The 27,496-nt window shown below is 56.8% G+C and overlaps 4 protein-coding genes across 13 annotated transcripts; 2 read left to right on the top strand and 2 right to left on the bottom strand.

Moving 5' to 3' along the window:
- The first annotated feature begins 93 nt into the window (after positions 1 to 93).
- Positions 94 to 4,781, top strand: Trip6 (thyroid hormone receptor interactor 6). The gene is made up of 9 exons (XM_006971242.4): positions 94 to 762; positions 1,022 to 1,149; positions 1,260 to 1,388; positions 1,638 to 2,021; positions 2,533 to 2,626; positions 2,728 to 2,897; positions 3,931 to 4,109; positions 4,331 to 4,451; positions 4,578 to 4,781. The coding sequence occupies exons 1-9, from the start codon at positions 654 to 656 to the stop codon at positions 4,707 to 4,709; spliced, it is 1,446 nt and encodes a 481-aa protein (XP_006971304.1). The 5' UTR covers positions 94 to 653; the 3' UTR covers positions 4,710 to 4,781.
- Positions 4,782 to 8,402: 3,621 nt separating this feature from the next.
- On the top strand, positions 8,403 to 18,901 carry Srrt (serrate, RNA effector molecule). Of its 6 annotated transcripts, none has more exons than XM_006971244.4 (20): positions 8,403 to 8,695; positions 8,934 to 9,073; positions 12,226 to 12,354; positions 12,549 to 12,695; positions 12,890 to 13,078; positions 14,749 to 14,918; positions 15,015 to 15,199; positions 15,325 to 15,423; positions 15,496 to 15,610; positions 15,768 to 15,943; positions 16,098 to 16,159; positions 16,253 to 16,331; positions 16,563 to 16,751; positions 17,110 to 17,283; positions 17,362 to 17,515; positions 17,603 to 17,796; positions 17,951 to 18,107; positions 18,265 to 18,354; positions 18,459 to 18,585; positions 18,702 to 18,901. In XM_006971244.4, exons 2-20 carry the CDS (start codon positions 8,952 to 8,954, stop codon positions 18,775 to 18,777), a joined length of 2,634 nt encoding a protein of 877 aa, XP_006971306.1. In that variant the 5' UTR covers positions 8,403 to 8,695; positions 8,934 to 8,951; the 3' UTR covers positions 18,778 to 18,901. The 6 variants fall into 6 exon arrangements, with proteins under 6 accessions (XP_006971306.1, XP_006971308.1, XP_076416972.1 ...); XM_006971246.4 differs by having other exon boundaries at positions 8,492 to 8,695; positions 18,480 to 18,585; XM_076560857.1 differs by having other exon boundaries at positions 8,492 to 8,695; positions 18,229 to 18,354.
- Positions 18,671 to 26,453, bottom strand: Ache (acetylcholinesterase (Yt blood group)). 5 transcript variants are annotated; one of them, XM_006971247.3, is made up of 5 exons: positions 26,336 to 26,453; positions 23,643 to 24,731; positions 22,824 to 23,308; positions 21,284 to 21,453; positions 18,671 to 20,476 (listed from the first exon to the last, which is right to left on the bottom strand). In XM_006971247.3, the coding sequence occupies exons 2-5, from the start codon at positions 24,708 to 24,710 to the stop codon at positions 20,355 to 20,357; spliced, it is 1,845 nt and encodes a 614-aa protein (XP_006971309.1). In that variant the 5' UTR covers positions 24,711 to 24,731; positions 26,336 to 26,453; the 3' UTR covers positions 18,671 to 20,354. The 5 variants fall into 5 exon arrangements, with proteins under 5 accessions (XP_006971309.1, XP_015857177.1, XP_076416975.1 ...); XM_016001691.3 differs by having other exon boundaries at positions 23,643 to 24,734; positions 26,336 to 26,440; XM_076560860.1 differs by having other exon boundaries at positions 20,140 to 21,170; positions 26,336 to 26,445.
- On the bottom strand, positions 18,943 to 20,146 carry Ufsp1 (UFM1 specific peptidase 1; the record flags this gene model as incomplete). The annotated part of the gene is made up of 1 exon (XM_016001817.3): positions 18,943 to 20,146. A coding segment is annotated over one exon (993 nt), but the record flags the coding sequence as incomplete, so codon positions are not given.
- Positions 26,454 to 27,496: the final 1,043 nt, after the last annotated feature.

Below are 27,496 nucleotides of genomic sequence, written 5' to 3'. Positions count from 1 at the left end.
AGAGTCGCTGGGCCGCAGCGGTTTGCAGCCCACCCTGTGGTTGGGTCCGGAGGAGGGCGGGCCTTTCTTAACGGGAGGGGGGGAGAGAGGGAGAGAGAGAGAGGGGAGAGAGAGAGAGAGAGAGAGGGGAGAGAGAGAGGAGAGGAGAGGAGAGAGAGAGAGGAGGGAGAGAGAGAGAGGAGAGGAGAGAGAGAGAGAGGAGAGGGGAGAGAGAGAGAGGAGAGGAGAGAAAAGAGAGAGGGGAGAGAGAGAAAAGAGAGAGGGGAGAGAGAGAAAAGAGAGAGGGAGACAGAGAAAGAGAGAGAGAAGAGAGGAGGGAGAGAGAGGGGAGAGGAGAGGGGGAGAGGAGAGAGGGAGAGAGAGGGAGAGAGAGAGAGAGAGAGAGAGAGAGAGAGAGAGAGAGAGAGGAGGGTTTGCAGATTAGGGTTTAGGGGACCACGTGACCCTCCCCCAGGAATGCGGTGACGTCAGGGGGCGTGGCCGTCCCCAAAATTGGGGAGGAAGGGGAAAAAAAAAAAAGCCAAGAAAAAGTTTCTTTGCGGGAGTCCCAAGCGGGGCGTGGGACCGAAGGGGAAGGAAGGGACTCGAGGCCCCTGGCTCCGGGCTTGTGGCGGCCCTGACCTCTGTCTGGAGTGCAGTAGCCATTCCAGACCATGTCTGGGCCCACCTGGCTCCCCCCGAAGCAGCCAGAGCCCTCCAGAGTCCCCCAGGGAAGAGCGCTTCCCCGAGGCGCCCTGGGGCCGCCACCGGCCCACGGAGCAAGTAAGTTTTCCTCTCTCACTCCCCGGGGTGGCGGAAGAGCCACTGGCCGCTCGCCTTCACCTCTTCCCCCCTGCCTGTCCGCTTCCTGCTGCCTCTTCCCCCAGCCAGAGGCCCTTCTTACCCTTGCTCCAACCTTCCCTGACTCCTGTCCGCTCCCAGATGCCCCGAGTCCGCGAAGGACTCGGAGAGGCGCCCCGGGAAGGGCAGCCTCCACGAGGTACCCTTCTCCCTCCCCACCTCTCTTCCCTCCCTTTTTTAGCACTCCAGCCCCACCCCAGGGTCAACTTTTGCCCCCTCCCACCCGAACAATGTTACCAGCCTCCGGGGGTACCAGACGATCGGGGGCCTACCTGGGTGGGATCCCACGGAGCACCCCAGCGCCTGCAGGTGAGTGCTGGAGGTGAGGGTAGGTGTGGGTCTCCTCGTCGGGGTGAAGGCGAGGGGAGCCCGGGGCTTGTGCTCTGTATGTATTCTCCCTGCTCTGGCTCTGTCTCCAGGGGCTCCCGCCAGACAGGGGCGTCATCCGCCCTGGAAGCCTGGATGCTGAGATAGACTCACTTACCAGCATGTTGGCTGATCTGGACGGGGGTCGCAGTCATCCTCCTCCTCGGCGACCAGACCGACAGGTCTGTGTCCTGTGTCTGCTTCCCATTCCCCAGCCAGCCAGTTCCCTTCTGTGGATGCTCAGCCTCAAGCCACCCGTTCCACTCCCCGACCTAACCTACCCTCTTTGCAACTGATGAACACCTAGCTCGTGCAGGCCTTGCCCCGTGGGAACTTGTCAGCAATCATTGCTTCCCTGGGGTTCCCACCTGGGCGTGCATGGACGTCGGATCTGGTCCTACTCAGTGTTTCTGCACCCCTTGTCTCCCCAGGCTTTTGAGGCCCCTCCACCCCACGCTTACCGCGCAGGCTCTCTGAAGCCCAGTGGAGGTGCCGGTCCAAGCCCTATGCTCCCAGCATCCCCTTATGGCGGACCGACCCCAGCCTCCTACGCTACGGCCAGCACGCCCGCCGGTCCTGCTTTCCCTGTACAAGTGAAGGTGGCTCAACCCGTGAGAGGCTGTGGACTGCCGAGGCGCGGAGCCCCTCAGGCCTCGGGGCCGCCTCCAGGCCCCCACTTTCCTTTGCCGGGCCGTGGTGAAGTCTGGGGGTCTGGCTATAGGAGCCACCGTGAGCCGGGACCAGGGCTTAAGGAGGATGCTGCTGGGATACATGGCCCAGCAGGAGGAGGAAGAGGAGGCGGGCATGGGCCCCAGGTAAGTCTGGGGTCGGGGGTGGGGCACCGGGGGTTGTGGTCATCGAAGGACACTGGGTGGCGCGGAGGCTGGGTGGTACTTACAGTACTGGGTTTTAGGGCTGGGGATGTAGTTCAGTTGGTAGACTGCTTGCGTGGTATTGAGGCGCCCCAAGGTTCTGTCCACAGCACCACATAAACCAAGCAGGGTGGGAGGTAGAGACCGGAGGATCAGCAGATTAAGGCCGTCTTTGGCTACATAACGAGTTCCAGGCCAGCCTAGGCTATATGAGACAGTGTCTCAAAAAATAAATAAATGAACACATCAATCCTGGTTTTTAAAGTACTCAGAGGTCGAGGGTCAAGATGGCCAAAGGGAGGAGGCTAGGGTTCTTCCACCACCCCACCCCACCCCATCACCTTCTGAGAGATGTTCTCAGATGAGATTCCAGGGCTCCTGACCTTACGGATTATTGATGGTATCTGTCAGTCAGAGGCTAGGCCGGACCACAAAGCCCTGGTTCTCACTGTAGGTCCCCTTAAGCCAGCCTCCCGAAGAGGAACTAGAGAGACTGACCAAGAAACTGGTGCATGACATGAGCCACCCGCCCAGCGGGGAGTACTTTGGTGAGCTGGCCCGGTGGGTAGGCTGGGAGGAGACGGAGGAGGAGACGGTGGGTCCGGTGTCGTGGGTCCGTGCAGACGGATCTGTTGCTCTCAATCCTCAGGTCGGTGTGGTGGCTGTGGGGAAGACGTCGTTGGCGATGGGGCTGGGGTTGTGGCCCTGGACCGTGTCTTCCATATTGGTTGTTTTGTGTGTTCCACCTGTCGGGCCCAGCTCCGGGGCCAGCATTTCTATGCTGTGGAGAGGAGGGCGTACTGTGAGAGCTGCTATGTGGTGAGTGGTTGGGCTGGGGGAGAGCGGGGTAAACCACGCATCAGGATGGGCGCAGACGGGTTCCCATCCAAGAGAGCGACAGATGCTCAGTCAGATGGGCAGAAGACAGAGGGGGCTTGAAGCTGGGGACTCAAGCTGAGTTACAAGAAGGAAGGAGCTGGACGTGGTGGTGGCCCTGGCCTATCTGGAGGAGAGATGATCAGGAGTTTGAGGCCAGCCTCAGCTACAAAGCGGGTTTGAAGCCAGCCTGGCGCACATGTTTCCAAAGATCAGTTGGTCCATCAACCAAAAGATTTGGGGTTTTGTTTCTTTGATTGCTTGTTAGTTGTTTTGGGGGCAGTATGTATCCCAGGCTGGCCTGAAACTCTTATGTATAGCTAAGGAAGACTTTGCATTTCCTGCTTCTGTCTGCGGGGTATGGAGATTCCAGGTGTGTCCCACCAGATCTGTTCTTTGTGGTGCTGGGAATGGAACCCAGGGCTTCGTGCATGCTAAGCAAACATCTTACCAACTGAGCTACAGCCCCCAGACCAAGGAGTTAAATGTGGATTCTAGCTGAAGGGGAGAGGGGAGGCAGAGAACAGCTGTTCCTTTCAAGTGGGAGGCCGGCCTGCCTTCCTGCCTTCCTTCCTTCTTTCCTTCTTTCCTTCCTTCCAGGCCAAGTCTCACTATGTAGCCCAGGCTGGCCCTGAAGTCATGGGCCTCCTGCCTCAGCCTCCCAAGAGCTAGACAAACAGATGTGTGCCAGTCACCACCATGCCCAGCTAGAAGGCATTTTAGAGTTGAGGTAATTTGTGAAAGTCTGACAACATTCCTCAGAGGCAGGCATTATTACTGTTGACTCATCTAACCGGAAAAGGAAGTGTATGGAGGCTAAATTCCTTGTCTAGAAGCTGCAATGCTGACGTGCCGAGACCACCTCCCACTGACTCCTGTGCAGGGAACTCCGCACTCCGGACGGGTGGGAGACCAGTGTGCCTTCCTGTCTGCTGTGGCTTCCCTCTCTGACCCTCCTTCCTCTCTCTCCCATGAGGCCACCTTGGAGAAGTGTTCCACGTGCTCTGAACCCATCCTAGACCGAATCCTGAGGGCTATGGGGAAGGCTTACCACCCTGGATGCTTCACCTGTGTGGTGTGTCACCGTGGCCTCGATGGCATCCCTTTCACCGTGGATGCCACCAGCCAGATCCACTGCATTGAGGATTTCCACAGGTCTTGCCTTAACTCAGAATATTGGACCTAGCCTGTGTCTTCACGCCTGCCTAACTTCTGGTCCTCTCCTGCTTTGACATCACTTTCTCCCCCAAGACCCCAAAGCCATCTCTCCAGTCCTTCTCGTTTCCCTCCCCCTTTCCTCCTTCACTGGGCTGCACTGTGAGCCTCCTGTGGGGAGGGAGGGACCTGAGAGCCTCCTTGGTTCCCTTCCACCTCAGGAAATTTGCCCCACGGTGCTCAGTGTGTGGTGGGGCCATCATGCCAGAACCAGGTCAGGAGGAGACGGTGAGAATCGTTGCTCTGGATCGAAGTTTCCACATTGGCTGTTACAAGTGTGAGGTGAGGTGGGGGGGGTCCCTGGACCAGGAGCAAGGGCTCTGCGGAGCCCGGGAGGCTGCGGGAGAACAGTAAGGGAAAAGACAGGGAGCACTTAGACTGACGGGAAGGCGCGGTTTCTCTCCACAGGAGTGTGGGCTGCTGCTGTCCTCCGAGGGTGAGTGTCAGGGCTGCTACCCGCTGGACGGGCACATCCTGTGCAAGGCTTGCAGTGCCTGGCGCATCCAAGAGCTCTCGGCCACTGTCACCACTGACTGTTGACTCTTCCTAGAAGGACCTGCTGGGATCTCAGCCCCATCCGTCACCTCCCCGCCCCCCAGCCCCCGACATCAGCCTTTACTGTTGGTCGCCAAACACCGTTGCTTCCTCCTCTCTTCATGAAATAATAATCCCCGAAGAGTTTAAAAGCACTTTCAAGTCTGCTGTTTCATTGGAAAGTTTTTTTTTTTTAAGATTTATTTATTTATTTATTTATTTATTTATTTATTTATTTATTTATTTATTTATTTATTATGTATACAGCATGTGTGACTGCAGGCCAGAAGAGGGCGCCAGATCTCATTACAGATGGTTCTGAGCCACCATGTGGATGCTGGGAATTGAACTCAGGTCATCTGGAAGAGCAGTCAGTGCTCTTAACCTCTGAGCCATCTCTCCAGCACCTCATTGGATTCTTATAAGATGACACCATGTAAACCTCAAATCCCAGCACTTGGGAGGCAGAGGCCGGCGGATCTCTGAGTTCAAGGCCAGCCTGCACTGCATAGTGAGTTCCAGGCCAGTGAGGGCTACATAGTGAGATAGTGCCGAAAACGAACGATGTCCTGTACTTTATTTATGTGTTTATTTGGTTTTTCTAGATAGTGTTTCTCTGTATAACTCCGGCTGTCTTGGAACTCTCTTTGTAGCCCAGGCTGGCCTCGAACTCGCGGAGATCTGACTGCCTCTGCTTCCCGAGTGCTGGGATTAAAGGCGTGCGCCACCACTGCCCGGCTGCAAACCTATGCTTTCGTTGTTGTTACATCATAAATTAACCCATTTATTGTAGGCTAGGGATTTCTCAAATGACTCCATTTCTACTGGTCTTTCGATTCCTTTGGTCTTCCGATGGCCGACTTGACTGACCTCCACAGGGTGCTGCAGGTCCAGGTCCCACCAGCCATGGTTCTCATGCAGGAACGCAGTGCCAGATGCTAATGGCCTGCTTCTTCACCTTGGTCTTGCCCCAGAAGGAGCCGATGTACTTGACATGCTAGCTGATTTCAGTTTTCTTTGCTACTTTCCAGAGGGCATCATTAGAGCAGGTCCTGTGCTTACCAGTGATGCTGACCTTCGTGGTGCATTTAACCATGATGCCATGGCATAGTCTAAAGCCAGATGAGGTACTTTTTAAAACAAAACAAAACAAAACAAAACAAAACAAAACAAAGCTTTTTATTTATTTTACATACCAAGCACAGTTTCTCCTCCCTCCTCTCCTCTCGTTCCCCCACCTCCCCCCTCCCCATCTACTCCTCCTCTGTCTCCATTCAGAAAGGTTAAGGCCTCTCATGGGAGTCAACAAAGCGTGGCATATCCAGTTGAGGCAGGACCAAGCTCCTCTCCCCTGCATCAAGGCCGAGCGAGGCAACCCACCATAGGGAATAGGTTCCCAAAAGCCAGTTCATGAGCCAGGGACAGGTCCTGGTCCCACTGCTAGGGGCCCCACAAACAGACCAAGCCGCACAACTGTCACCCACATGCCGAGGGTCTAGCTCAGTCCAATGCAGGCTCCCTAGCTGTCGGTCCAGAGTCCGCGAGCTCCCACGAGTGAGGTCAGCTTTCTCTGTGGGTTTTCCCCGCCATGATCCGGACCCTCCTTGCTCATATTATCCCTCCTCCCTCTCTCCATCTGGACTCGCAGCGGTCAGCCCAGTGCTTGGCTGTGGATCTCTGCAGCTGCTTCTGTCAGTTACGGGATGAAGGTTCTATGATGACAATGAGGGTATTCACAGGAAAAACCAGATCAGGCACTGTTGCTAGGAGTCTTTTTGTTTGTTTTTCGAGACAGGGTTTCTCTGTGTAGTCCTGGCTGTCCTGGATCTCACTCTGTAGACCAGGCTGGACTCAAACTCAGAGATTCGCCTGCCTCTGCCTCCCAGAGTGCTGGGATTAAAGGTGTGCGCCACCACAGCCCGGCTCCATAGGACTCTTAGCTGGGGTCGATTGTGGATTCCTGGGAGTTTCACTGCACCAGGTTTCTCCCTAACCCCATCTCTTCCATTGCTCTCCCTCTCCACCTCTCCCCTAACTTAACCATCCTGATTCCTCATGTTCTCATCCCTCATCCCCTCCTCTCTACCCCCCCCCCCCCCAGTTTACCCAGGAGATCTTATCTATTTCCCCTTCCCAGGGTGATCCCTCTGTCCTTCTTAGGGTCTGACAAGTTACCTTTATAAAGGACAGATTCTAATGCATCCCAGGCTAAACAAATGCCCTACCACTGAACTGTACCCCTAGCCTCCTCTCCTTGGTTTCTTACATCCTAAACCTAGGTCTTTTCATTTGGTAGGCAAGCATTCTATCTTTGAGCTATATATACCACTGTTTCTCTTTTCTTTTTCTTTCTTTTTTGGTTTTTCAAGATAGGGTTTTTCTGTGTAGCTTTGTGCCTTTCCTGGATCTTGCTCTGTAGCTCAGGCCTGCCTCTGCCTCCCGAGTGCTGGGATTAAAGGTGTGGGCCACCACGGCCCAGTTGCTTCCCTTTTCTTAAATTATGTGTGGATGAGCTGGGTGGGGTGGCACACGTCTTTAATCCCAGCACTTGGGAGGCAGAGGTCTTCAGAGGGTGTTCCAGGATAGCCAGGGCTACACAAATGTGTGTGTAGTGTGTATGTGTGGGTATATGTACATTTGAGCATAGTGCCCTTGTAGTCCACAAGAGGTCATCAGCTCCCCAGGAACTGGAGTTAACAGCCTGTGAGCCACCACACATAATGGATGCTGTGAATCAAACTCTGGCTCACTGCAAGAGCAGGAAGTGCTCTTAACCACTGAACCATCTTTCCAGACCTTTTTGGAAAGTGCTTTTGAGACATGGTTTCACTAAATTGTCCAGGCTGGCTTTGAACTCATTCTGCAGCCCTTGAATTTGTGATTCTCCTGCTTCAACTTCCTCAGTAGCTGGGGTCGCAGGGCTGTGCCAACATGACTGTACTAAATTTTTAAATGCCCCTTGTTGTAAAGACACTCTTTTTTTTTTTTTTGGAGACAGGGGCCTGAACTCACCGAGAACCCCCTGGCTCTGCCTCCGGAGTGCTGGGATTAAAGGCGTGCACCACCACAGCCGGCGTAAAGACACCTTTTTACATGTTGGGATTTTCTTGCTGGGAGCAAGGCTGTTGCATGCTCCATTCTTTAGCTTGGTATTTTATTCATTGAGAAGGGCTTAGTGTTATCTTGGGGAATTATGCGTTTCAACTGGGAGCCACTGGATCCCGGTAGTTTCCAGACTGCTACATACTGCTTCCCATTAAAGTAATGGGCATTAAAACTGAGATTTGCACGGTTTGTACTATTAGGCGCCTCTGTCCAAGAAAAGCAGGAAGGATGCGTTTTGCAGGTAGCACATACTGTGGGTTTCTGCGGAAGAAGAAAATGGTGGGAGGCGATGCCTTTAAAATGGTTGCTTCTATGCATTATTCCCTAGACACCCACAGTCCTCAAACCCATCCACAGCGCGAGGAGAGGGCAAATCCACCCCTGGAGAGGTCAAAAAGTGCCCCAGCCCAGGGCTCTTGCAACGCCACCTCTGGATGCAAACTAGCTCCGACCCAGGAGACGTTAGTGGGCAGCGAAACTCTCCATCTCCACCCTCCTCGTGTTCAAAAGGAAGGACCACGTTCAGGAGGCCAGGCTTGGTCCCGCTCAGCTTCCGTAGCTCCTAGCGCTCTGAGCGATTCTTGTCGTAAAACCGCGCGAGATTTCGCGTCTCCACCCTCTTCCCATCATTCCCTTGTTCTCCTCTCTTAGTTTTAGTTTGGCCGGGGGCTTCTTTTAGTTAGAAGCCGGGCTCCGGGGGTGGCGCACGGTCCGCGCGGGGCCCCCCTCACCCTCCGCCGTCTCCCTCTCGCCTCTCCTCGGCCTCCGGGCCCGAGAATCCCCGCGTCCCCGTCCAGCCCTCCTTGCGACCCCGTCGTCGCGCGTTCCGGTCCGCCCGGAAAACAAGCCCGCCGGCGCGCGCTCCCAACGGCCCCGGCCGCTGCCAGGTGGGGGAGGGGACGGAAAGGCCCGGGTGGCGGGACCGGCCGGAGAGGACCGTGCCCGGGGGCGTCGCGGGTGGACGAGGGGGAACCCCCGGGGACAGGGAAACTGTCGGAGCGAGCGCCCAGCCCGGGATGGCAGGCCGGCCTCGGCGGGAGGGAGGCGGGCGCGCTGCCCCCGGGGGCCTGCCCCTCCTCTGGCCCTGGCTCATCACCACCTTGTCCACCCGCCGCCGGGCCCCAGGCCTCCTCTGACAGCGCTATGGGGGACAGCGATGACGAGTACGACCGGAGGCGCAGGGACAAGTTTCGAAGAGAGCGCAGCGACTATGACCGTTCCCGGGAGAGAGATGAGAGACGGCGAGGGGACGATTGGAATGACCGGTGAGGCAGCATTAACGTACCCCGCCCCCCAGACACAACCTTTCCGCTCCGAGGTGTTATTCCGTCCCACCTTATGTTTGCATTGCTTTTTCCCTTATAAAATGTTGTTAGGATGTAATCCACCATTGGACCGTTTTTGTTTTTTTTTTCTGTGATTCAATCTATTCACCGTTGTCTCAGATTTTGAGAGGCCTTTAAGATCAAAGCGACAGCCAGAAGTAGGGGTGGACGGGGAGCCCAACCCAGCTGGTTGGATGGGCCACTGCATCTTTCATGCAGGCCTAAGGCCACAGACCCCCATCTCAAACCGGAACAGTAAGGACGAATAAACAGATCGAAGCGTTAGGAAGAAAAGTTTGAGTGGGAAAATCAGTCTTTGTTCGGGCATCAGGAGTTGGCATTTCTTTCCTTTTTTTTCCCTCCCTTCTTTCCATTGGAAAGATGGAGTTTCCTATAGCCCTGTTGGCCTGGAACTTTTTGGGTAGCTGGGGATGACATTCAGCTTCTGTCTGCCTTCCCCAGTGCTGGGATTCCAGGCATGCACCACCACATCCTTGTTTAAGCTGTGCCTGGGATGGGACCCAGGGCTTTGTACTTGCTGGGTACTGTAACTGAGCCCAGTTACGCCCCCAGTCCAGGGAGTACTTAGGTATTTTACTACTTGTAAATTGCATCATTTATTTATTTGTTTGCTTGCTTGTTTTGTCTTTTTTTTTTTTTTTTTTTTTTTTTTTTCTTGAGACAAGGTTTCTCCATGTAGTTTTGGTGCCTGTCCTGGAACTGGCTATGTAGACCAGGCTGGCCACGAACTCACAGAGATCCGCCTGGCTCTGCCTTCTGAGTGCTGGGATTAAAAGCATGCGCCGCCACCACCACCCAGCTTATCTTTTTTTTTTTTTTTGAGACAGGGTCTCTATGTAGTCTCAGCCGCCTCTGCTTTCCCAGTGCTGGGATTAAAAGGCATGTGCCACCACCACCAGCAAGAATTTTTTTTAAAAAAATGTTTGAGTGTTTTATCTTACCTGTATTTATGCTGTGCCTGATGCCTGTAAGAAGCTAGAACAGAGTAGAATGTTCTAGCTTCTTACAGAAATGGTTCATCATTGCAGAGGAACCAGGTTCTAAGGAGCAGATAGTGTTCAAGGCGTAAGTGTAGTGTTGGGGAGAACCAACTTAGCTGGATCTCTAGGGAATTCCCTAAGCACAGGTGATGGGAACAGCTTGAGGTCAGTAGGCACGACACAGTTCAGACACAGACTTGGTGTAGTGGTTCCCAAACTGTCTGGACACATTGCTGCCTTTGTTAGCGGTGCTTCAGGAGTGCTGCTTAAAGCCTCAGGTGCCTTGGCACAGAGCTCAGGACAAGGATGCCAGCTCGAAGAAAGCACATCAGTTAGTGGCCCCATAGAAGTTGAGTCTTTGTTTCTGGTTTGGTTTTCAGGATGAGTGATGGATGAGAAGTGTGCATAACAGAGCACTGTGCTGTGTGTGTGTGCTGTGGGGTGGCTGCAGCCTTGGGCAAGAGCAGTTGTGTGGTTGGCCAGGGAGCCTGAAGGTGCCATTCTACTTGAGCGGGGTCAACACTGGGGCTTCACCCTTCCTTAGTGGAGCAGACTTGTGAGGGAGAGGAAGTGAAGTTGTTACTTAGAAGAACGCTGTCAATATTTGTTGCTAATGGAACTTGCTGATAGAAACAGAGTTTGGAAAACTTGTATCTATCAGTATGAGCTTGACAGAGTCCTAGTGTTCAGACTGTTCTGAGATGAGCAGTCTTTTATGAAATATATCTTGTTTGTTTTTTGAGACAGGGTTTCTCTGTAGCCCTGGCTGTCCTGGAACTCACTTTGTAGACCAGGCTGGCCTTGGAACTCAGAGATCCACCTGCTTCTGCCTCTGCCTCTGCCTCCCAAGTGCTGAGATTGAAGGCTTGTGCCCCCATACCCTGTGAAATGCATCTTATACTATATAGTGAGAACCAGCAGGAACTGCTCAAAGAGCTGGTAGCACAATGAACAGAAGGGCATTGAACACTCTAGGCAAGTGTTTTACCACTGAGCTACAGCCCTAGCCTGCTGGTGTGGTTTTGGTGAAACAGTCCGACTAATGTTGAGATAGGGTGTTATGTAGCTCAGTTTGCTTTGGTGTACTAGATAGCTGCCTCCATTCGCCGAGTGTTAGAATTAGACCTCGCTTGCTTCCACTCACTCTTAAACTGCCTCTTCAAGGAGAGAGCTCACACCTGTATCACACCCCTGAGGCAAATGCAGGAGGGTTTGTGCACGTTGGAGACAATCCCGGTCTAAGGAGAGAATTCTGGCCAGCCATGACTACAGATTTTGAGATTCTGTCTCAAAAAACAAAAAGAGAACTGGACAAGGTGGCTCACACCTTTAATTAATCCCAGGAGTCAGGCACTGGAGGATGTCTGAGTTTGAGGCTAGCCTGATCTACATAGTGAGTTCTTGGACAGCCAGGAAGGACTACATAGAAAGACCCTGTCTAAAAGATAAATAAATACTCCCCCCCCAAAAAAAAAAAAAAACTCCCTGGCCCAGCTGCTTGAAAGGTTGAGACAGGAGGATTGCTTGAGTTTAAGAGTTTGAGATCTCTGCCAGCATAGCATGATTCTGTTAACTTTGTGTGGAAGCCAGAAGCATAACCCACATTATCTGAAACAGCCATTGAAGTGTTTCCTTACATGATAATACATGCGTGTGTGGGGACGGTTGTCTTCCTCCCATCTTATCACTATAGAGGCTCTTCTAAGCCAGACCTCGATGAGGACAGTGCTCCTCCCTAAGTACCTTGTGTAGAAGCTTATAATCTCATCTCTTGAAACGGAGGCAGAAGGATCTCCATTTCAGGTTCGGCCGAGTGTACAGAGTGAGTTCATGGGAAGCCTATGCAGTTTAGGGACGCCGCCTCAAGTTATTGGACAGGGCGGCAGGCCTGGGGCCGCGGCCCGGCTCCGTGTGGAGCGAACTCAGGAAGCACTAGCTATAAAGAAATGGGTATTAACGGGTGGTTTTGAGGTAGGTGGAAGGCCACCACTCTCGGCTAGGCCTGTGTGTTCTAGACAGGCCTTCTACCAATGCATCCACATCTCCATCCTAGCTGCCGTCTTTACTATTGTGATTTGTTCTTACTTCCAGAGAGTGGGACCGTGGTCGTGAGCGCCGCAGTCGGGGTGAATATCGAGACTATGACCGGAACAGAAGGGAGCGTTTCTCTCCCCCTCGCCACGAACTTAGCCCTCCACAAAAGCGCATGCGGAGAGACTGGTGAGGTGGCATCCCTTTCCTCAACCCTCCTCTCTTGCTGCTGAAAGCTGGTTGTCCCACGCACCAGCGTGCTTTGTCCCTTTATCCCTTGGGTGAGAGACTCTGTCCTACGTGTGTCCTCCTCTTCCCTGTCCGTGTTCTGGAGAGATGGTCTGGGTCTTTCTGTGTCTGACTTTTGTGTCCCCCACCCTCAGGGATGAGCACAGCTCTGACCCATACCACAGTGGCTATGACATGCCCTATGCTGGGGGGGGTGGGGGACCAACCTACGGCCCCCCCCAGCCCTGGGGCCACCCAGACGTCCACATCATGCAGCACCACGTCCTGCCTATCCAGGCCAGGTAAAGCCGGGGTTCTGGGGAGAAGGGAATTTCCAGGTTTCGGGACTCCTAGAGAGGGCTAGCTGGGTCGTGGGTGCCTGTGAGGTGTAGCACTTACTGCTTGGGGTGCTGGGCGTGTGGGCAAAGGACGGGGTGTCTGACTACCTCGGCTCCACTTCCCCTCACAAGCAAGCCTCCCCTCCCCCTCCCCCCAGGCTGGGCAGCATTGCGGAGATTGACTTGGGGGTGCCGCCACCCATAATGAAGTCCTTTAAAGAGTTCCTCCTGTCCCTGGATGACTCTGTGGATGAGACCGAGGCAGTCAAGCGCTACAATGACTACAAGCTCGACTTCAGAAGGCAGCAGATGCAGGACTTCTTCCTGGCTCATAAGGACGAGGAGTGGTGAGTGCCCCTGCTTGTCTGCCCCCCACCCCCACCCCGGCCCCTCTCTCTGGTCTGGCTGGAGGAGCTGCAGCCCTGTCCTCCTCCAGTCTCCCCACATGGCACTTCCTGGGAGTGGGGGAGGGGAGGGAGAGTGTTGGCTGGTGGGACCCCACCATCTCCCTTCTCCGCTGGGACACTTCCAGGCAGCTGACCAGAGCTCCTTAGCCTCTTGGGGCAGCGCAAAGACTGCGACCCTCGTGTTGGTGTGGGTCATTGTCGTCCCCAGTCACCAGGACCCAGTGTGGCAACCAGTGAAGCCAGACAGGAACAGCCAAGATCTCAGGGTCGTTTGACAGAAAAAGAATTTGAGTTTTTTTTCCTTATGTGGATGTTTTAATTTTAATCAACCATCTTTTCCCCTCTCCTGCTCCTCCTCCTCATCCTCTTTCTGCTCCTCCTCCTTGAAAAGAGCCAGAACTGGGAACTACACCCGCTCATCGACGGAGCTCGGAGCAAACCCACCCCCACCATACCCAGCCCATACATGAGCCCCTGGGCAGAGCGGCGGGGCCCGGCCAGGCAGACAGGCAGGGCACCGCTGTGCACAATGCAGTGGTCTAGCTGAATGTATTGCTTAGGCAGCTAGTCAGTCAGGGCCCCCACCGCGGAGGCCCGCGGGGGCGGGGCGTCTAGGCCGGTCACCCCAGCCAGGAGCCAGCGGGCAGCCCGCCAGCCAGCATGGGCCCTGGGCGCCACTAGTTAAATCTTGAGCTCTGTTTGACCAAGCAGCCAAGGTAAAGATCCTGGAGGTGACGCCTGCGGCCTTCCTCTCTGCTCAGCCTGTCCTGTCCTGTCCTCGTGTGCCCCTCTGACTGCCTGCCCTGTGTGTCTTTGGACCCTCATGAACCTCATCTTCCTCTGTCCCTGTCCTTCTCTCTGCTCAACACTTCCTGTTTTGTCTTCTTAACCCTTAGTCTGTCTTTGTTTTAGATTTCTGGGCCCTCCTTACATTCCCCCATTTCTCTTTTTCTCATACCCCAATTGCTTCTGCTTTGGTTTCCTCCTACCCTCAGAGGCCTATTGAAACGTTTTCCTTTTCACACTCCCCCGAACCCTGACCCTCCAGCCCTCTTCTCTCCCACGGGCCTATCCGAGGCTGTGCGGGCACTTGGCCTCACTCACCTTCGCTCTCTCCTGCCCCTTCCCTGCCTTCTCCTCCCACCAGGGAAGAAAGGTGTCCTGCCTTTTGGCTTTTCTATCTGGTCCACTTCAGGTCTCCTTCTGGCTCCACCTGGGGTGGAGGGAGTTGGCGGGAACCTCGGCTGGGCTTGGCCAGGAGAGGGAGGTCTCGGGGCTCCTGCTCACGTAGCTTTCCTCGGAGGCGTTGGGAGTGGAGCGGCTCCCACACTAGTGCTTCCCACAGGGGAGAGCTGCCCTCCCGAGCCTGGCCTGACCAGAGCCACGGTCCTCCTCACAGCTCCCAGTTCTGGTGCTCCCCCAGATCTTTCCAGAGCATGACCTCTGGCTCCTCTGGCTGTTGGGTGGTTTTAGTGCACCCCTTTGTTGATGTGATGACCTCCTGTGGGTGTGAGAGGCTCGGCCCCGCCTTCCTTGGGCCCCTCCCCACAGCCTGGCCTGGGCCTGTGGTAACTGCTGTTTCTCCCACCCTGCTGCTGCTTCCTCCTCAGGTTCCGATCCAAGTACCACCCTGATGAGGTGGGAAAGCGTCGGCAGGAGGCCCGGGGGGCCCTGCAGAACCGACTGAAGGTGTTTCTGTCCCTCATGGAGAGCGGCTGGTTTGATAACCTTCTCCTGGACATAGACAAAGCTGACGCCATTGTGAAGATGTTAGATGCAGGTGTGGCCTTAGCGGCCGGGGGGGCTGGGCTGGGCTGGGCTGGGCGTGGAGGCCCGAGTTTGTGGGTCGTGACCTCTGCTGCTTGTTTTGTTGTAGCTGTCATTAAGATGGAAGGCGGCACGGAGAATGATCTCCGAATCCTGGAGCAGGAGGAAGAGGAGGAACAGGCGGGCAAGACTGGGGAGGCCAGCAAGAAAGAGGAGGGCCGTGTTGGAGCAGGCCCGGGGGACGGAGAGCGCAAGGTCAACGACAAGGAGGAGAAGAAAGAAGAGGGCAAACAGGTCACGAACGAGCGAGCAAGGCGGGCTGAGGGAGCTGGAGCCTCCACCTGGGGATGGGGGTCTGGGGGTCCTGGTGCAGCAGCGGCCCCAGGAGAGGTCGGCGTTCTCAGACTGTCTTCCTGCAGGCTGAAAATGACAGTCCTAATGACGACAAGACCAAGAAGTCTGAGGCCGACGGGGACAAGGAGGAGAAGAAAGAAGAGACTGAGAAGGAACCCAAAAAGGTGAGGTGTGTGGTGAGGCCGGGGTGTGGGCGGATCCCGGGGGTCTTGACTGACCGGCTCCCGCTCCTACAGAGCAAGAAGCGGAACCGGAAGCACAGCGGTGACGACAGCTTCGATGAGGGCAGCGTGTCCGAGTCCGAGTCGGAGTCGGAGAGTGGGCAAGCCGAGGAGGAGAAGGAGGAGGCTGGTGCGCTCCTTTGTTTTACTGCGTGGGGGTGTGGGGGGTCAGAGAGAGCGTGCTGCAGACAGTCTGGTGGGAAGGGGTTCTGTGGGGTGATGCCTGCTGTGACTGCTGCTCCACCCAAGTAAAGAACCCCATACCAGTTCCTCTCTCTCCTGCGCAGAAGAAGCACTTAAGGAGAAGGAGAAGCCCAAGGAGGAGGAGAGGGAGAAACCTAAGGATGCGGCTGCAGCCGCCGCCGCTGCCGGGCTGGAGTGTAAGCCCCGGCCCCTGCACAAGACCTGCTCGCTCTTCATGCGCAACATCGCCCCCAACATCTCCAGGGCAGAGATCATCTCTGTGAGTGGGACAGCGGGGTTGGGGTGAGGCTGCCTTTGCCATAGTTTGGTGTGCATTGTGGTTCTGGGGTGCTGGGGTGAAGGCTACTTCTTTAGGTTCTAAAGAGTGGAGATGAGGAGGGAGTCACTGGCTTCTCTTTCCTTGGTTCCTGCAGCTTTGTAAAAGATACCCAGGCTTTATGCGAGTGGCACTGTCAGAGCCCCAGCCCGAGAGGAGGTGAGGAGCTGGACACCTTGGGATGGTGCGAGGAGACGAGGCAGTGGGTCCTTGGCTCCATCCAGGACTGTGCTGACAGGCTTTCTCCTGTAGGTTTTTTCGCCGTGGCTGGGTGACTTTTGACCGCAGTGTTAACATTAAAGAGATATGTTGGAACCTGCAGAACATCCGAGTAAGTGCTGGGCCCGGGCTGCAGGGAGCATGGCCAGGCCCTGCCTGTCCACCCCTCCCATGACCACGTGTAGCCATGAAGGTTCACCTTGCTTCACTGTCTGAGAAGCTGTGGGGCTGTGACCCCTCGGGTCCCCGTCCCTGGGGAGTTTGGGTTTAACCACCAAGGTTATAGATAGGGCCCAGTCCTCAGGGGTAGTGGTTGGCCAGCTTGTTGATTGTGTCCCTACAGCTCCGCGAGTGTGAACTGAGTCCTGGTGTGAACAGAGACCTGACCCGGCGTGTCCGCAACATCAACGGCATCACACAGCACAAACAGATAGTGCGCAATGACATCAAACTAGCCGCCAAGCTGATCCACACCCTGGATGACAGGACCCAGCTCTGGGCCTCGGAGCCCGGGACACCTCCCGCGCCCACAGTCAGTGACTCACGGGGCTTGTTTCCAGTGCCCCCCCCCCCCCAGTTCAGTAGTGGGAATGGGGTAAATTGTAGAACAGGAGTTGAGTCTGTGACTGACGAACAACCGAGATAACTCACTACCCCTGACCTGCCATCTGACCTACCTCACTTCCTTATTTTCATGACCCCTGGGTCCCACCCACAACCTCCCTTATTTGCCCCTCTGGGTGGTGTCTCCCCCAGCTCCCAACAGCAGCGCAGTCATTCTGGGCCAGGAAGGAAGAGCCTAGGGTTGTGGCGAGTGGTAGGAGGCACCTCCCCGTGTCTCAGTTTCTGGGTTGATTGCTCTGCCTCATTGTCCGTCTCATCCCTGTTAGAGTCTGCCCTCGCAAAACCCCATCCTGAAGAACATCACTGACTACCTGATTGAGGAAGTGAGTGCCGAGGAGGAGGAGCTTCTGGGGAGCAGTGGAGGGCCCCCTCCTGAGGAGCCTCCCAAGGAAGGCAACCCAGCAGAGATCAATGTGGAGAGGGATGAGAAGCTGATCAAGGTGCCGGTTCTGACCACCTGGGGTAGAATGGCCGAGAGGTGCAGGGCTGAGTCGTGACCTTGTGTGTCCCTCCCTCAGGTCTTAGATAAACTCCTCCTCTATCTGCGCATTGTGCATTCTCTGGATTATTACAACACTTGTGAGTACCCCAATGAGGACGAGATGCCTAACCGCTGCGGCATAATCCACGTCCGGGGGCCCATGCCTCCCAACCGGATCAGCCACGGAGAAGGTACACTCCAGCTCCCCCAAGTCTGTCTTCTGTCCCTCCTCACCCCTGCTTCCAGCCCCCTCTCATCCTGCCCTGTCCCCCACACAGTGATGGAGTGGCAGAAGACGTTTGAGGAGAAACTGACCCCACTGCTGAGTGTGCGCGAATCCCTTTCTGAAGAAGAGGCCCAGAAGATGGGTCGCAAAGACCCCGAGCAGGAAGTAGAGAAGTTTGTCACCTCCAACACGCAGGAACTGGGCAAGGATAAGTGGCTATGTCCTCTCAGTGGCAAGAAATTCAAGGTCTGGGATGTGAAGAGAATTAATTGGTGGGTGGACTGGGAGGTGGCCTCGGGGCAGCAGGACCCCCAAAGGACTGGAGGAGGCCTGTGACCTTCCAGGGGGGGGTCGGAGGGAAGGGCCTGCAGCGTCCTCTGTCCTCGCCCTCTTCCCCCAGGGCCCGGAGTTTGTGCGCAAACACATCTTCAACAAGCACGCGGAGAAGATCGAAGAGGTGAAGAAGGAGGTGGCGTTTTTTAACAACTTCCTCACGGACGCCAAGCGCCCTGCTTTGCCCGAGATCAAGCCAGCTCAGCCCCCCGGCCCCGCCCAGAGTAAGATACGATCCATGGGGTTGCCCATCTCTTCTTGGGCTCCTTAGTCCTTGAGAAGCAGCCTACCCACCAATCCCCAGGCCCCATTCCTAGAATCCGTCACCCCTTTCCTCCCCCGCAGTAATTCATGTTCCTGTTCCTGCTGTACTCCCCCCAGGCCTGACCCCAGGACTTCCCTACCCACACCAGACGCCCCAGGGTTTGATGCCGTATGGTCAGCCCCGGCCTCCCATCTTGGGCTATGGAGGTGAGTGGAAAGGCGATGTAGGGGCTTGGTTGGTGGGGGGCTACACAGCTTAGCTAGGCTGAGGTTGAGGTCAGTTTCTAGTTCAACCCGGGTCTTTCTCATAGCTGGTGCTGTCCGCCCTGCAGTCCCAACAGGAGGGCCTCCATACCCCCATGCTCCATATGGTGCCGGCCGCGGGAACTATGATGCGTTTCGAGGCCAAGGAGGATATCCTGGGAAACCGCGGAACAGGTGAGCCTGAAAGGAGAGGGACCCAGGCTTCTTCCCCTCCTCTGCCCAGGGACTTGTGTCCCATCACACTTGGGTCTCATCACACTTGTGTCCCATCACACTCCTTTATTTCACAGGATGGTTCGAGGAGACCCGAGGGCCATAGTGGAGTACCGGGACCTGGATGCCCCAGATGACGTTGATTTCTTTTGAGCCGTCCACTTGCCCTCTCTTTACATCATTACCATCTGTACCCGACTACTTTACCCCATCAGCTGAGAATTGTTTTGTACGTTATTTTTCCTGCTAGTAAAAGCACTTCAGTAGTGTCTCTTAACTGTGTGGTACGCCTTTTCCCAGACACAGGCTGGACCATAGTGAGCTGAATTATACCAGTTTGTTATTTTGAGAACAGTGTCTTTCTCTGTAACCCTGCCTTGCCTAGAATTTCAGGCTGGCTCTGAACTCAGATCCACCTGCCTGTGTCATTGCCCCTGTCCCAGATTTTTGGTGCTGGAAAAGACTTGTCTGCTGGGCACCTGTGAGAAGTAACAGGTGCCTGTCCCACAGTGCAGGCTGGGTGCGTTGATCAGGTACGTCTGGTCAAGCACAGGTTGTAGAAGGAATTGGAATCAAAGACGCTGCTTACCGTTCGCCAGCCCACCCACCCAGCGGCTTGCAGTTGACTACGGCTCTTCGGAGTGCCCCAGTAGTGTGGGTCCAGTGTCAGTACATAGGTGTCCCTCCCTGGCCCCTCGCAGACTCCCAGCAAGGCTTTGGACTGAGCGTCTGCGTCCCCTCCCACCATTACTGGGCCGCCGCCCTCCAGGAAGTGGGAATAGAGCCGCTCCAGTTCTCCCACAAGTCCGGCTCCACGGGGCACGTGGCACAGGCGTCCCTGAGGTCCTCCGAAGTGCTCAAGGCAGAGGCTGGCCTCTACACAGCCGATCCAATCCCGAGAGCCCCGGAACCCGGGGGGCTTGTCGCCCATGTCCTCCAGGGCAGCCTGTATGGCTGCCAGCCCAGGCACGCCCGAGGACTGGCCCTCCGGCCAGGAGCACAGTGTCTGCAGGGTGCGGTAGCCGCATCCCCAGCCGCGGTCATCCAGGCCGTCGCAGCCGTAGTGATAGTACAGGTAGTGGCCCGAGAGCAGGGCCAGGCGGGCGGGACCCCGGCAGGGCAGCGCCAGGCCCAGGTGCACGTCTCTCAGCAGCTCCAGGGCGCTCAGTGGGGCAGCCGTCACCGAGGCGGGGCGAGTTCCGGGTTCCCGGTCTTTTCTGGGGCTAGCTGCGGGCAGGGTGAGCGCGCGGGCCCGGGGAACCCTCACCGAGCCGAAGCACGAAGCAGGAGGGGCGCCCCAAGTAGACAACGACTTCCGAGCCTTCGGAGAGGCGCGAGCGAGCACGACTTGCTCCGCACTCGCAAGCTCCGCCCAAGGGGGGCGGGTCCAGGACTTGCTTCCGCCGGATGCTGCGGGCAAGGTGCAGCAGTGTGCGCCAATCCCGGGGCTCCTGTTCCCCGCGTCCCGGAGACTCGGTCCCCGCCCCGACTTCCCGCCAGTCGCACATACTCTAGTGGCTGTAACAGTTTATTGGCGGCCCAGAGGGGCGAAGGCACCGCGGGGAGGGGGGCTCGGCCCCAGACATGCAGAAGATGGGGAGCCCCTGGTGGGGGAGTCGGGACGGGGTGTGCAGGGCCTGGGGCTCGGTTGTGTTATATCCCAGCCCTTAAATAAATAGTGTATATACAGCTAGGGGCTGGGGCAGGGCGGCGGGACCTGAGGTCCCCGGTCACAGGTCTGAGCAGCGCTCCTGCTTGCTGTAGTGGTCGAACTGGTTCTTCCAGTGCACCATGTAGGAGCTCCAGCGGTGGAACTCGGCCTTCCACTGGCGCTCCGCCTCGTCCAGCGTGTCTGCAGCCGGGGCGCCCCGCGAGAGCGGGAGGAGGAAACCCAGCAGGTCGGACAGCGAGAGGGGCCGTCCAGGGCGCCGCCACGCACGCCACGTAGGAGGCCGAATGGTGTGGTGGAAAGAGAACAGTGGATGATGATGATCCGGAGAATGAGAGCAGAGGTGGAGGAGAAGGGCGGCAGGAAGGAGAGAGGAGGAGAGCAATGACCGGAAGATGGAGGGGACGGACAGGATCGGAATGGGAGGAGGGTCCATGGGTTGGGGGGGGGGAGAGAAGATACAGAGATGGTTGGCGGTTATAAGCCCCGTTAGCTGGCTCTGTCTAGCCCCGGGTCCTTCCCCCCCTCAATATCAGGCTCAACTTGCAAATGATAATTTTACATTAAAAAAGAAAACTGGTTTTTGAATTTTCGCTTTAAACAATGGTGTGTAGATCCCTGAGTCTGTCTAGCTCGTCTCCGCTTGAGAAGGGAGTGGGGCGCTGTATCCCTGAGAGGGGCCTCTTTTTTTCCTCCCAGCCACATACTAAAGTGTCCTCTGAGGCCAGAGGGGGAAGAGACTGTAGTCACAGCCACGGAAGCCGCGAGTGGAGGAGGAAAAGCAAGAGAAGGAGGAGGGACAGGGATAAGTCTGGCCTGGGCCTCGGGGCAGCCTCCCCGTGGGCGGGGCTTGGGCAGGTGCAGGGAGCCTCCGTGGCTAGGGGAGGTGGAGAAGAGAGGGATTACACCCTGTCTTTGCACCCCTTTTGTCTCCCCTCCTTCCAACCCTTGCCGCCTCGTCCGTCCCCTGCCCCCCGACACCGCCCCTACCGGTGGCGCTGAGCAATTTGGGGAGAAAGCGATTCCAGAAGGCGCAGGTCTGGGCGCGCAGCCCCCGCCGCACCTCCAACGGCTTCAGGTTTAGGCTCACATATTGCTGCGCTCCAGTGGTGTACGGTGGCCACTGTGGGGACTTGGAGTCTCGAGGGTCATTGGGGTCCCTGCGGAAGGAAAGGGAAATCTCAGCCTGCCCAGAGGGATAAGGAATGAAATCGTTGGTCTCTTCCTGACTCCAGACCCTCTTCAACTCCGTGGAGAAACCCTCCCCTCCCTTCCCCCTCTTCTCCCTACCCAATCCAGTCAGTCAGCCGTCTATCTAGCTCCATCTGCGTCTATCTAGCTCCATCTGCGTGTGTGCGCGTGTCGCTGTGTAACTCAATCCCGCAATGCTGCCTCAGTTTCCCAGAGCGCAGGGATTACAGACACGGGACACCAAGGGGTGTCCCGTTCCCCCCCCCCCCCGGACTTCGCTGTCTCTTTCTCCACTTCTCTTTGTTTTCTTGTTCCATTTTTACTTTCTCTTTTCATATATATATATATATATATATATATATATATATATATATATATATATATAATAGTTTCTAGCTGGGCGTGGCACCACAAACTTTTAATCCCAGCACCCGGGAGGCCTCAAGAGGCAGGTGAATTTCTGTGAGTTTGAGGCCAGCCTGATCCACATGGAGAATTCCAAGTCAGCCGGGGATACATAGTGAGACCGTATTTCAAAATAAAATACGAATTCTAGGATTGTGCATTTAGCTGTGTGGGTAGGTGCAGTCCTGTTTCTACAAACATCATCTTTACTACAAAGTGACAGAAAATCTGGTGCACTCAAGGGTTTGTGCCTGCTAGGCAAGTAAGTACTTTACCAACCAGGCTACACCCCCAATCCTCTATTGCCTTTCTCTGTCTCGTCTTTAATATTTTTTAAAATGATGATGATGATGGTGGTGTGTGTGTGTGTGTGTGTGTGTGTGTGTGTGAGAGAGAGAGAGAGAGAGAGAGAGAGAGAGAGAGAGAGAGAGAGAGAGGATATGGAAGTCAGGGTAAATTTATGGAGTCAGTTCTCGCCTTCCCCCTTTATGTGGGTTCCAGGGATCCGGCTCAGGTAATGCGGCTTGCACAACAACCCCTTCCACCTGTTTTGAACCATCCTGCCAATCACCTTGCTAACTTTTGCAGTGCCGGGGATGGCCTCGTATATAACCTTAGCCTTTTACCACTAAGCCATACTTCCAGCACTCGCCCCAACCCCTCCCGCAACAGGACCTCACTATGAGTTCCAGGTAGCCTGGACCTCGATATATAGAGTGGACGGTCCTCTGTCTCCTGAGTGCTGGGATTAAAGGTGCCCAGCTCTGTTTCCATCTCATAAGGACTCCCCATCCTGCCTGCCTGCTCTCCACATCACCGTTGGCTTTCTCTCCATCCCCTTTCCTTTGTGGATGTTTCTCTTCTTTCCACTATCATCCACAGCACCCCTCTCCCCTGGAGCCCCGGAGGATGTCCCCACTCCAATACCACTGACCCTGTGCGGGCAAAATTGGTCCAGTATTTCATAAGTCGCTGAGCAAAGATTCTCTCCTCCATGGTGTAGTTCAGTGAAGGGTCCAGGGGGAGCCCAAAGATGAACTCGATTTCATAGCCATGGGGCACCCCCATCCAGAGGGGCCAAGTCAATGTGGAGGCACGGTGTTCAAAGACGTAGGCATAGACCCGGGCCCCTTGGGCAGCCAGTCGCCCAGCCAGCTGGGCCACGGGGCATACAACGTTGTGGTCGCCTACCACTGCACTCATGGCATCCCTCAGGTGGGCAGGGTCCTCAGGATGCAGCCAGTCTGTATAATGTAGGACCACAGCCTCGGCCGCCAGGTCACTTGCTTGGGGTACACCGATCCGCACCCCAGCCAGGAACTGGGCCCGGCTGATGAGAGATTCATTGTCTTTGCTGAAGCCTGGGACCCCGTAAACCAGAAAGTAGGAGCCCTCGTCCTTCACCACACCCACCAGCACCTGAGGATAGTTGGGGATGGGGGAAAGGATGGAGAGATGATAGACAGGCAGAAACAGATGAACAAACAGACAGCCAGACAGACGAACCATTACAGAGCCAGAATTACGTGGAGCAGAGAGCAGGGAACGGAGAGAAAGAAAAAAATATACCCATAGTTTCTTTTCTTGCCCAGCAACCACTATGGGATCTGAACCCTCCACAGGGAGGGACTGACCTTGGGACCCACAAACTTGGACCTCTAACAGTGGATCTGCAGTAAGCCCTCATGCTTGGGTCTCGGGGGAAGGGGAGGAATGGATGAAACCCAGAAGAGTCTAGTCAACCCTTAGTCACCTGCAGGTCTTGAAAATCTCCGGCATTGATGAGGGCCTCTGGGGTGTCACTGAGGAAGTCCCCGTCCACCACAGGCACGAAGGAGAATCGGAAGATACTCTCTTGAGGCAGCACATGCCACTCGTGGTCCACCAGGTCCTGAGCTGGCCGCGATCGCAGGCAGGCTATCAGCTCTGTGTCGTTGCCGCCAGCGCCGCCTGGGGGACAGCCCACGAGGCGGGCCAGCAGTGTGGCCCTGCGCCTGGCCTCTCCTGCACCCACGGTGGCCCAGGGCCCATTGGGTGTACCACTCTGCAGGACAGCCCTGTGGAAGAGGCTCCGGCTGGGCAGGGACAGAATGTGCATGCCCACGGAGGCTGCACCTGCACTCTCCCCAAACAGAGTCACCGACATCGGGTTTCCCCCAAAGGCTGCAATATTTTCCTGCACCCACTGCAAGGCAAGCCGTTGATCCAGCAGGCCTACATTGCCAGGGGCTTCTCTGCTGCCCGGCAGGGCCAAGAAGCCAAAGGTTCCTACTCGGTAGTTCATAGATACCAATACGGTCCCCTCAACCTGGGCCAGGAAACGGCCATCATACACGTCCAAGGAGGATGCTCCGCTGTAGAAGCCACCCCCATAGATCCAGATGAGGACAGGGGCGGGAGAAGTAGGCCTGGGATATGGTGTCCACACGTTAAGATACAGGCAGTCTTCACTCAGCGCTCGGTTGGGGTTCCACATCTCAGTACCCTCAAACCCAGGGTACAGGGTATCCACATATTGGTAGCAGACATTTTGGAAGGCGGTAGCATCCAACACTCCTGACCAGGGCCTCTTGGGCTCTGGTGGCATAAACCTACGTGAGCCCACAGGGGGCTCTGCAAAGGGGATGCCCAGAAAAGCTGAGACTGGGCCCCCAGGGGCCTTCAGGCGGATGCCCCTCAGCTGGCCCCCTCGAACCCTCACCAGCAGCTGTGGGTCTTCCCGGCCCTCAGCCCCTGCCCCTCCGCCCAGGAGGGAGAGGAGGAGGAGGAGGAGTGGTGAAGCCAGGGAGGGTGTGTGCAGGGGATACCGGGAAGGCCTCATGACTGCCAAGACAGGCGATGTCTGCTGGGAGAGAGAAAGGTAAAGAGTGAAGGCTGGAGGCGCAGAGAGATTAAGTAACAGTTTTGCCCCAGGGTTATCGAGGAGTTGCAGGGGGTGGGGTGGGGGTGGGGCAGATTGGCAAGGGGCGGAGAAACGGAGTCAAACTAGGAGACAAGACACCGACAGACAAACCAGAGGGAACGCAAGATCAGACAGACAGACAGACACACCCATACCACAACAAGTGCAGCCGACTGAGATAAGACCGGCTAGCACATACTCTCCCCTACCCAGCAAGTCCCAAGGCCTCCCGAACCTCCTTCCCCTGCCTCTGTGACTTGAGTTAAGACCCCTTGCATAGAGCGCAGGGTCGGAAAGACCTCAGTCCATGTACAGGCCTCAGGACAGGGGCGGGGCCCTCAAAGACGGGTGGGGCCCTTCAGGAGCTTGCAGGTTAGGGTAAGAAAGCACAGCTCTGAGTCTCTCCTGGGTTGGCCAAAGCCTTCGGGGAGTGGGTTGGGCATTCAAGGTATTGAGAGTCCCAGGTCCTGTAGGCATCCCAAATCCTGTCCGGTCCACACCTTGCCCCACCCTGCTCCGCCTCATCTCCTTCCTGGTACAGCCGGTTGGTACCCGTTCGCTTCTCATCAGCCGCACCCCTCTCGTCTGACTCCAGGCAATTGGCTCACCAGCCCCTTGAGGGGCTCCCCAGGACTCAAGCCCCCGTGCATCCCCATATTGCAGTGCCCGCCGCTGCCAACCGGGAGCAGTAGAGACCAAGAAGAGGCCAGCGCTCCCCGCCCGTGCCTTGATGTGTGTGGGGGATCTGAAAGGATCGTGAGCATCGCAGAGGGGACTGAAGGGCGAGCCAGGACTCCCGTGTTCCCGGAGCTCCGGAGATCCCCGCTGCAAAGGCAGGGGTTGCTATTTTGGGGGCAACAGCTGCTGTAGTTCCGGCATCTCCAGCCAAGAGATCAAAATTCCCCGGGTCGGAACTACCCCTCCGGGCGTTCACCCATCACCCAGCCAGCCTTGGTCGCCTGGATCTGGGGATAGTGGCGTTGTGGAGATTAATCAGGAAACCCGAGTGGGGCTAATTATAACTCGGGGCTTCCGCTGAGCCTCCCTTTAGAAAAAAAAAAAAAAAGAAGAAGAAGAAAGAAAGAAAACAGAGACGGAATCTCCGCAGGAGGGGGTCCTGGAGCTGGCAAGGGGCTCAGCTGGGCAGGGACGTTAGGGTCGCGGCCCTGGGGATGGGGGGTGGTGCAGTCGGGATGTCAGTAACCTGCGCAGTTTGGGCTCCGCCCCAAACAGGGGGCGTCTTCCAATGTCCCCAGACTTGGAGGAGAGTGGGGAATGGGCCTTCAGGGGGTCCCTGCAGGAAGAGAACGCAGAGGCAGCGGGCGGCCCAGAGAGCATCATCAGTGAGTATGCAGCGGCCAGCGGGAGTTTCAGAGGAGTGCAATGTAGCGGGGGCGGGAGGCCCACCGGGCAGGCCCCGGGAGGCGGACGGTGCAGTGGAATCTCTGTTTGGGGGGTTCCGATCATCCCAGGATCGCCGGTTCCCCCGGGGTGCGGATTGGTCCCCAGCCGGTGGAGGGTCCCGGGTGGGTTGGGAGACTCACCTGAGGCGGCCAAGCCGGGCCGGGTCGGGCCGCGCCGGGAGCTGGAGGCGGCCAATGTTCCCCGGCGCAGGCTGAGCCGACAGTGACAGCCGCCTCCGGCCCCCCGCACACACCCCTCCGGGCCGCACGGCGCCCCCGCCCGCCCACTGTCTCCGCCCCCGCCCCTCCCCGCTCCCCCGGGCTGCCACCTCCCCTCCTGCTCCCTCCCTTCAAACCCCGAGACCCCGGGGAGCGGGGCCCAGACACACTCCAGTGGCAGACTCAGACAGACCGACAGACCCGCAGACCCGCGGCGACGGGGCAGACGCCCACGTGACAGACAGACGGACCGCAGCCTGCGGAGACACCAGACACCGCTCGCTCACGCGGGCGACAGTCTCCTGCCGTGACGAGTCACAGACAGACCGACTTTCATGGACGGAAGGACACACTGACGGCTCTAATCCAGAGAGATCAGAGGCCTAACACTTGAGCATCCGTAACCACGGCAGAGCCGGGGGTGGCACAGGAGAGGCTACAGGTGAAATCCTGGCTGAGGACCCCCCGGTAGAAAAAAATGACGTGGGGCGTCTCTGGAGATGAAGGGACACCTGTGGGAACAGATACAGGAACGCAGGCTCTTCCGCAAAGGAGGAGACCCCCGCGGGCAGGGAGAGGTGACGCGGGGACAGCTGAGAAGGCAGGCCGCATATGGCACGCAGAGAAGGCTGCGGGGAGAAACTGCACTCGGTTGCAGCCGTGGAAACTTCCGGAACCCCCAAGGGTGGGCTGGAGCCGAGTCCCCATGACCGGTGACCTCCGGCTGTCATCACAAGGGTCCGGCCGGGCCATGACATCACCAGGCCAAGCTTTCATTGGTCGCTGTGGCTAGCAGGTGGGAGCGGCCTGGCCTTGGAGCCCCTAGCCTGCTCGGGAGCCCCGCAGACCACGCGCCCTGCCTTCCAGGGAGTCTCCCACCCATCCGCCCCCGAGTGACGGTGGGAATGGTGCAGCTTTGTGCCCACGCGAGATCACTACGCGAGAGGGACAACTGGCTCACGGGGATGGGTGGGGGCATCTGTCTCCGGAGCCTGCCGGCCGCGGCTTGCGTGGGTGACTGGCCTGCACGCGCGAGCGCGGGGGGACGTGCGTGCGCGCGCGCGCGCGTGCGGGGTGCGGGGC

The sequence above is a fragment of the Peromyscus maniculatus genome, chromosome 23, assembly GCF_049852395.1.
Source record: "Peromyscus maniculatus bairdii isolate BWxNUB_F1_BW_parent chromosome 23, HU_Pman_BW_mat_3.1, whole genome shotgun sequence".
NCBI classification, from domain to species: Eukaryota; Metazoa; Chordata; class Mammalia; order Rodentia; family Cricetidae; genus Peromyscus; species Peromyscus maniculatus.
Note: the sequence above shows the minus strand (reverse complement) of the source record. Positions and strands in the feature narration are given on the sequence as shown.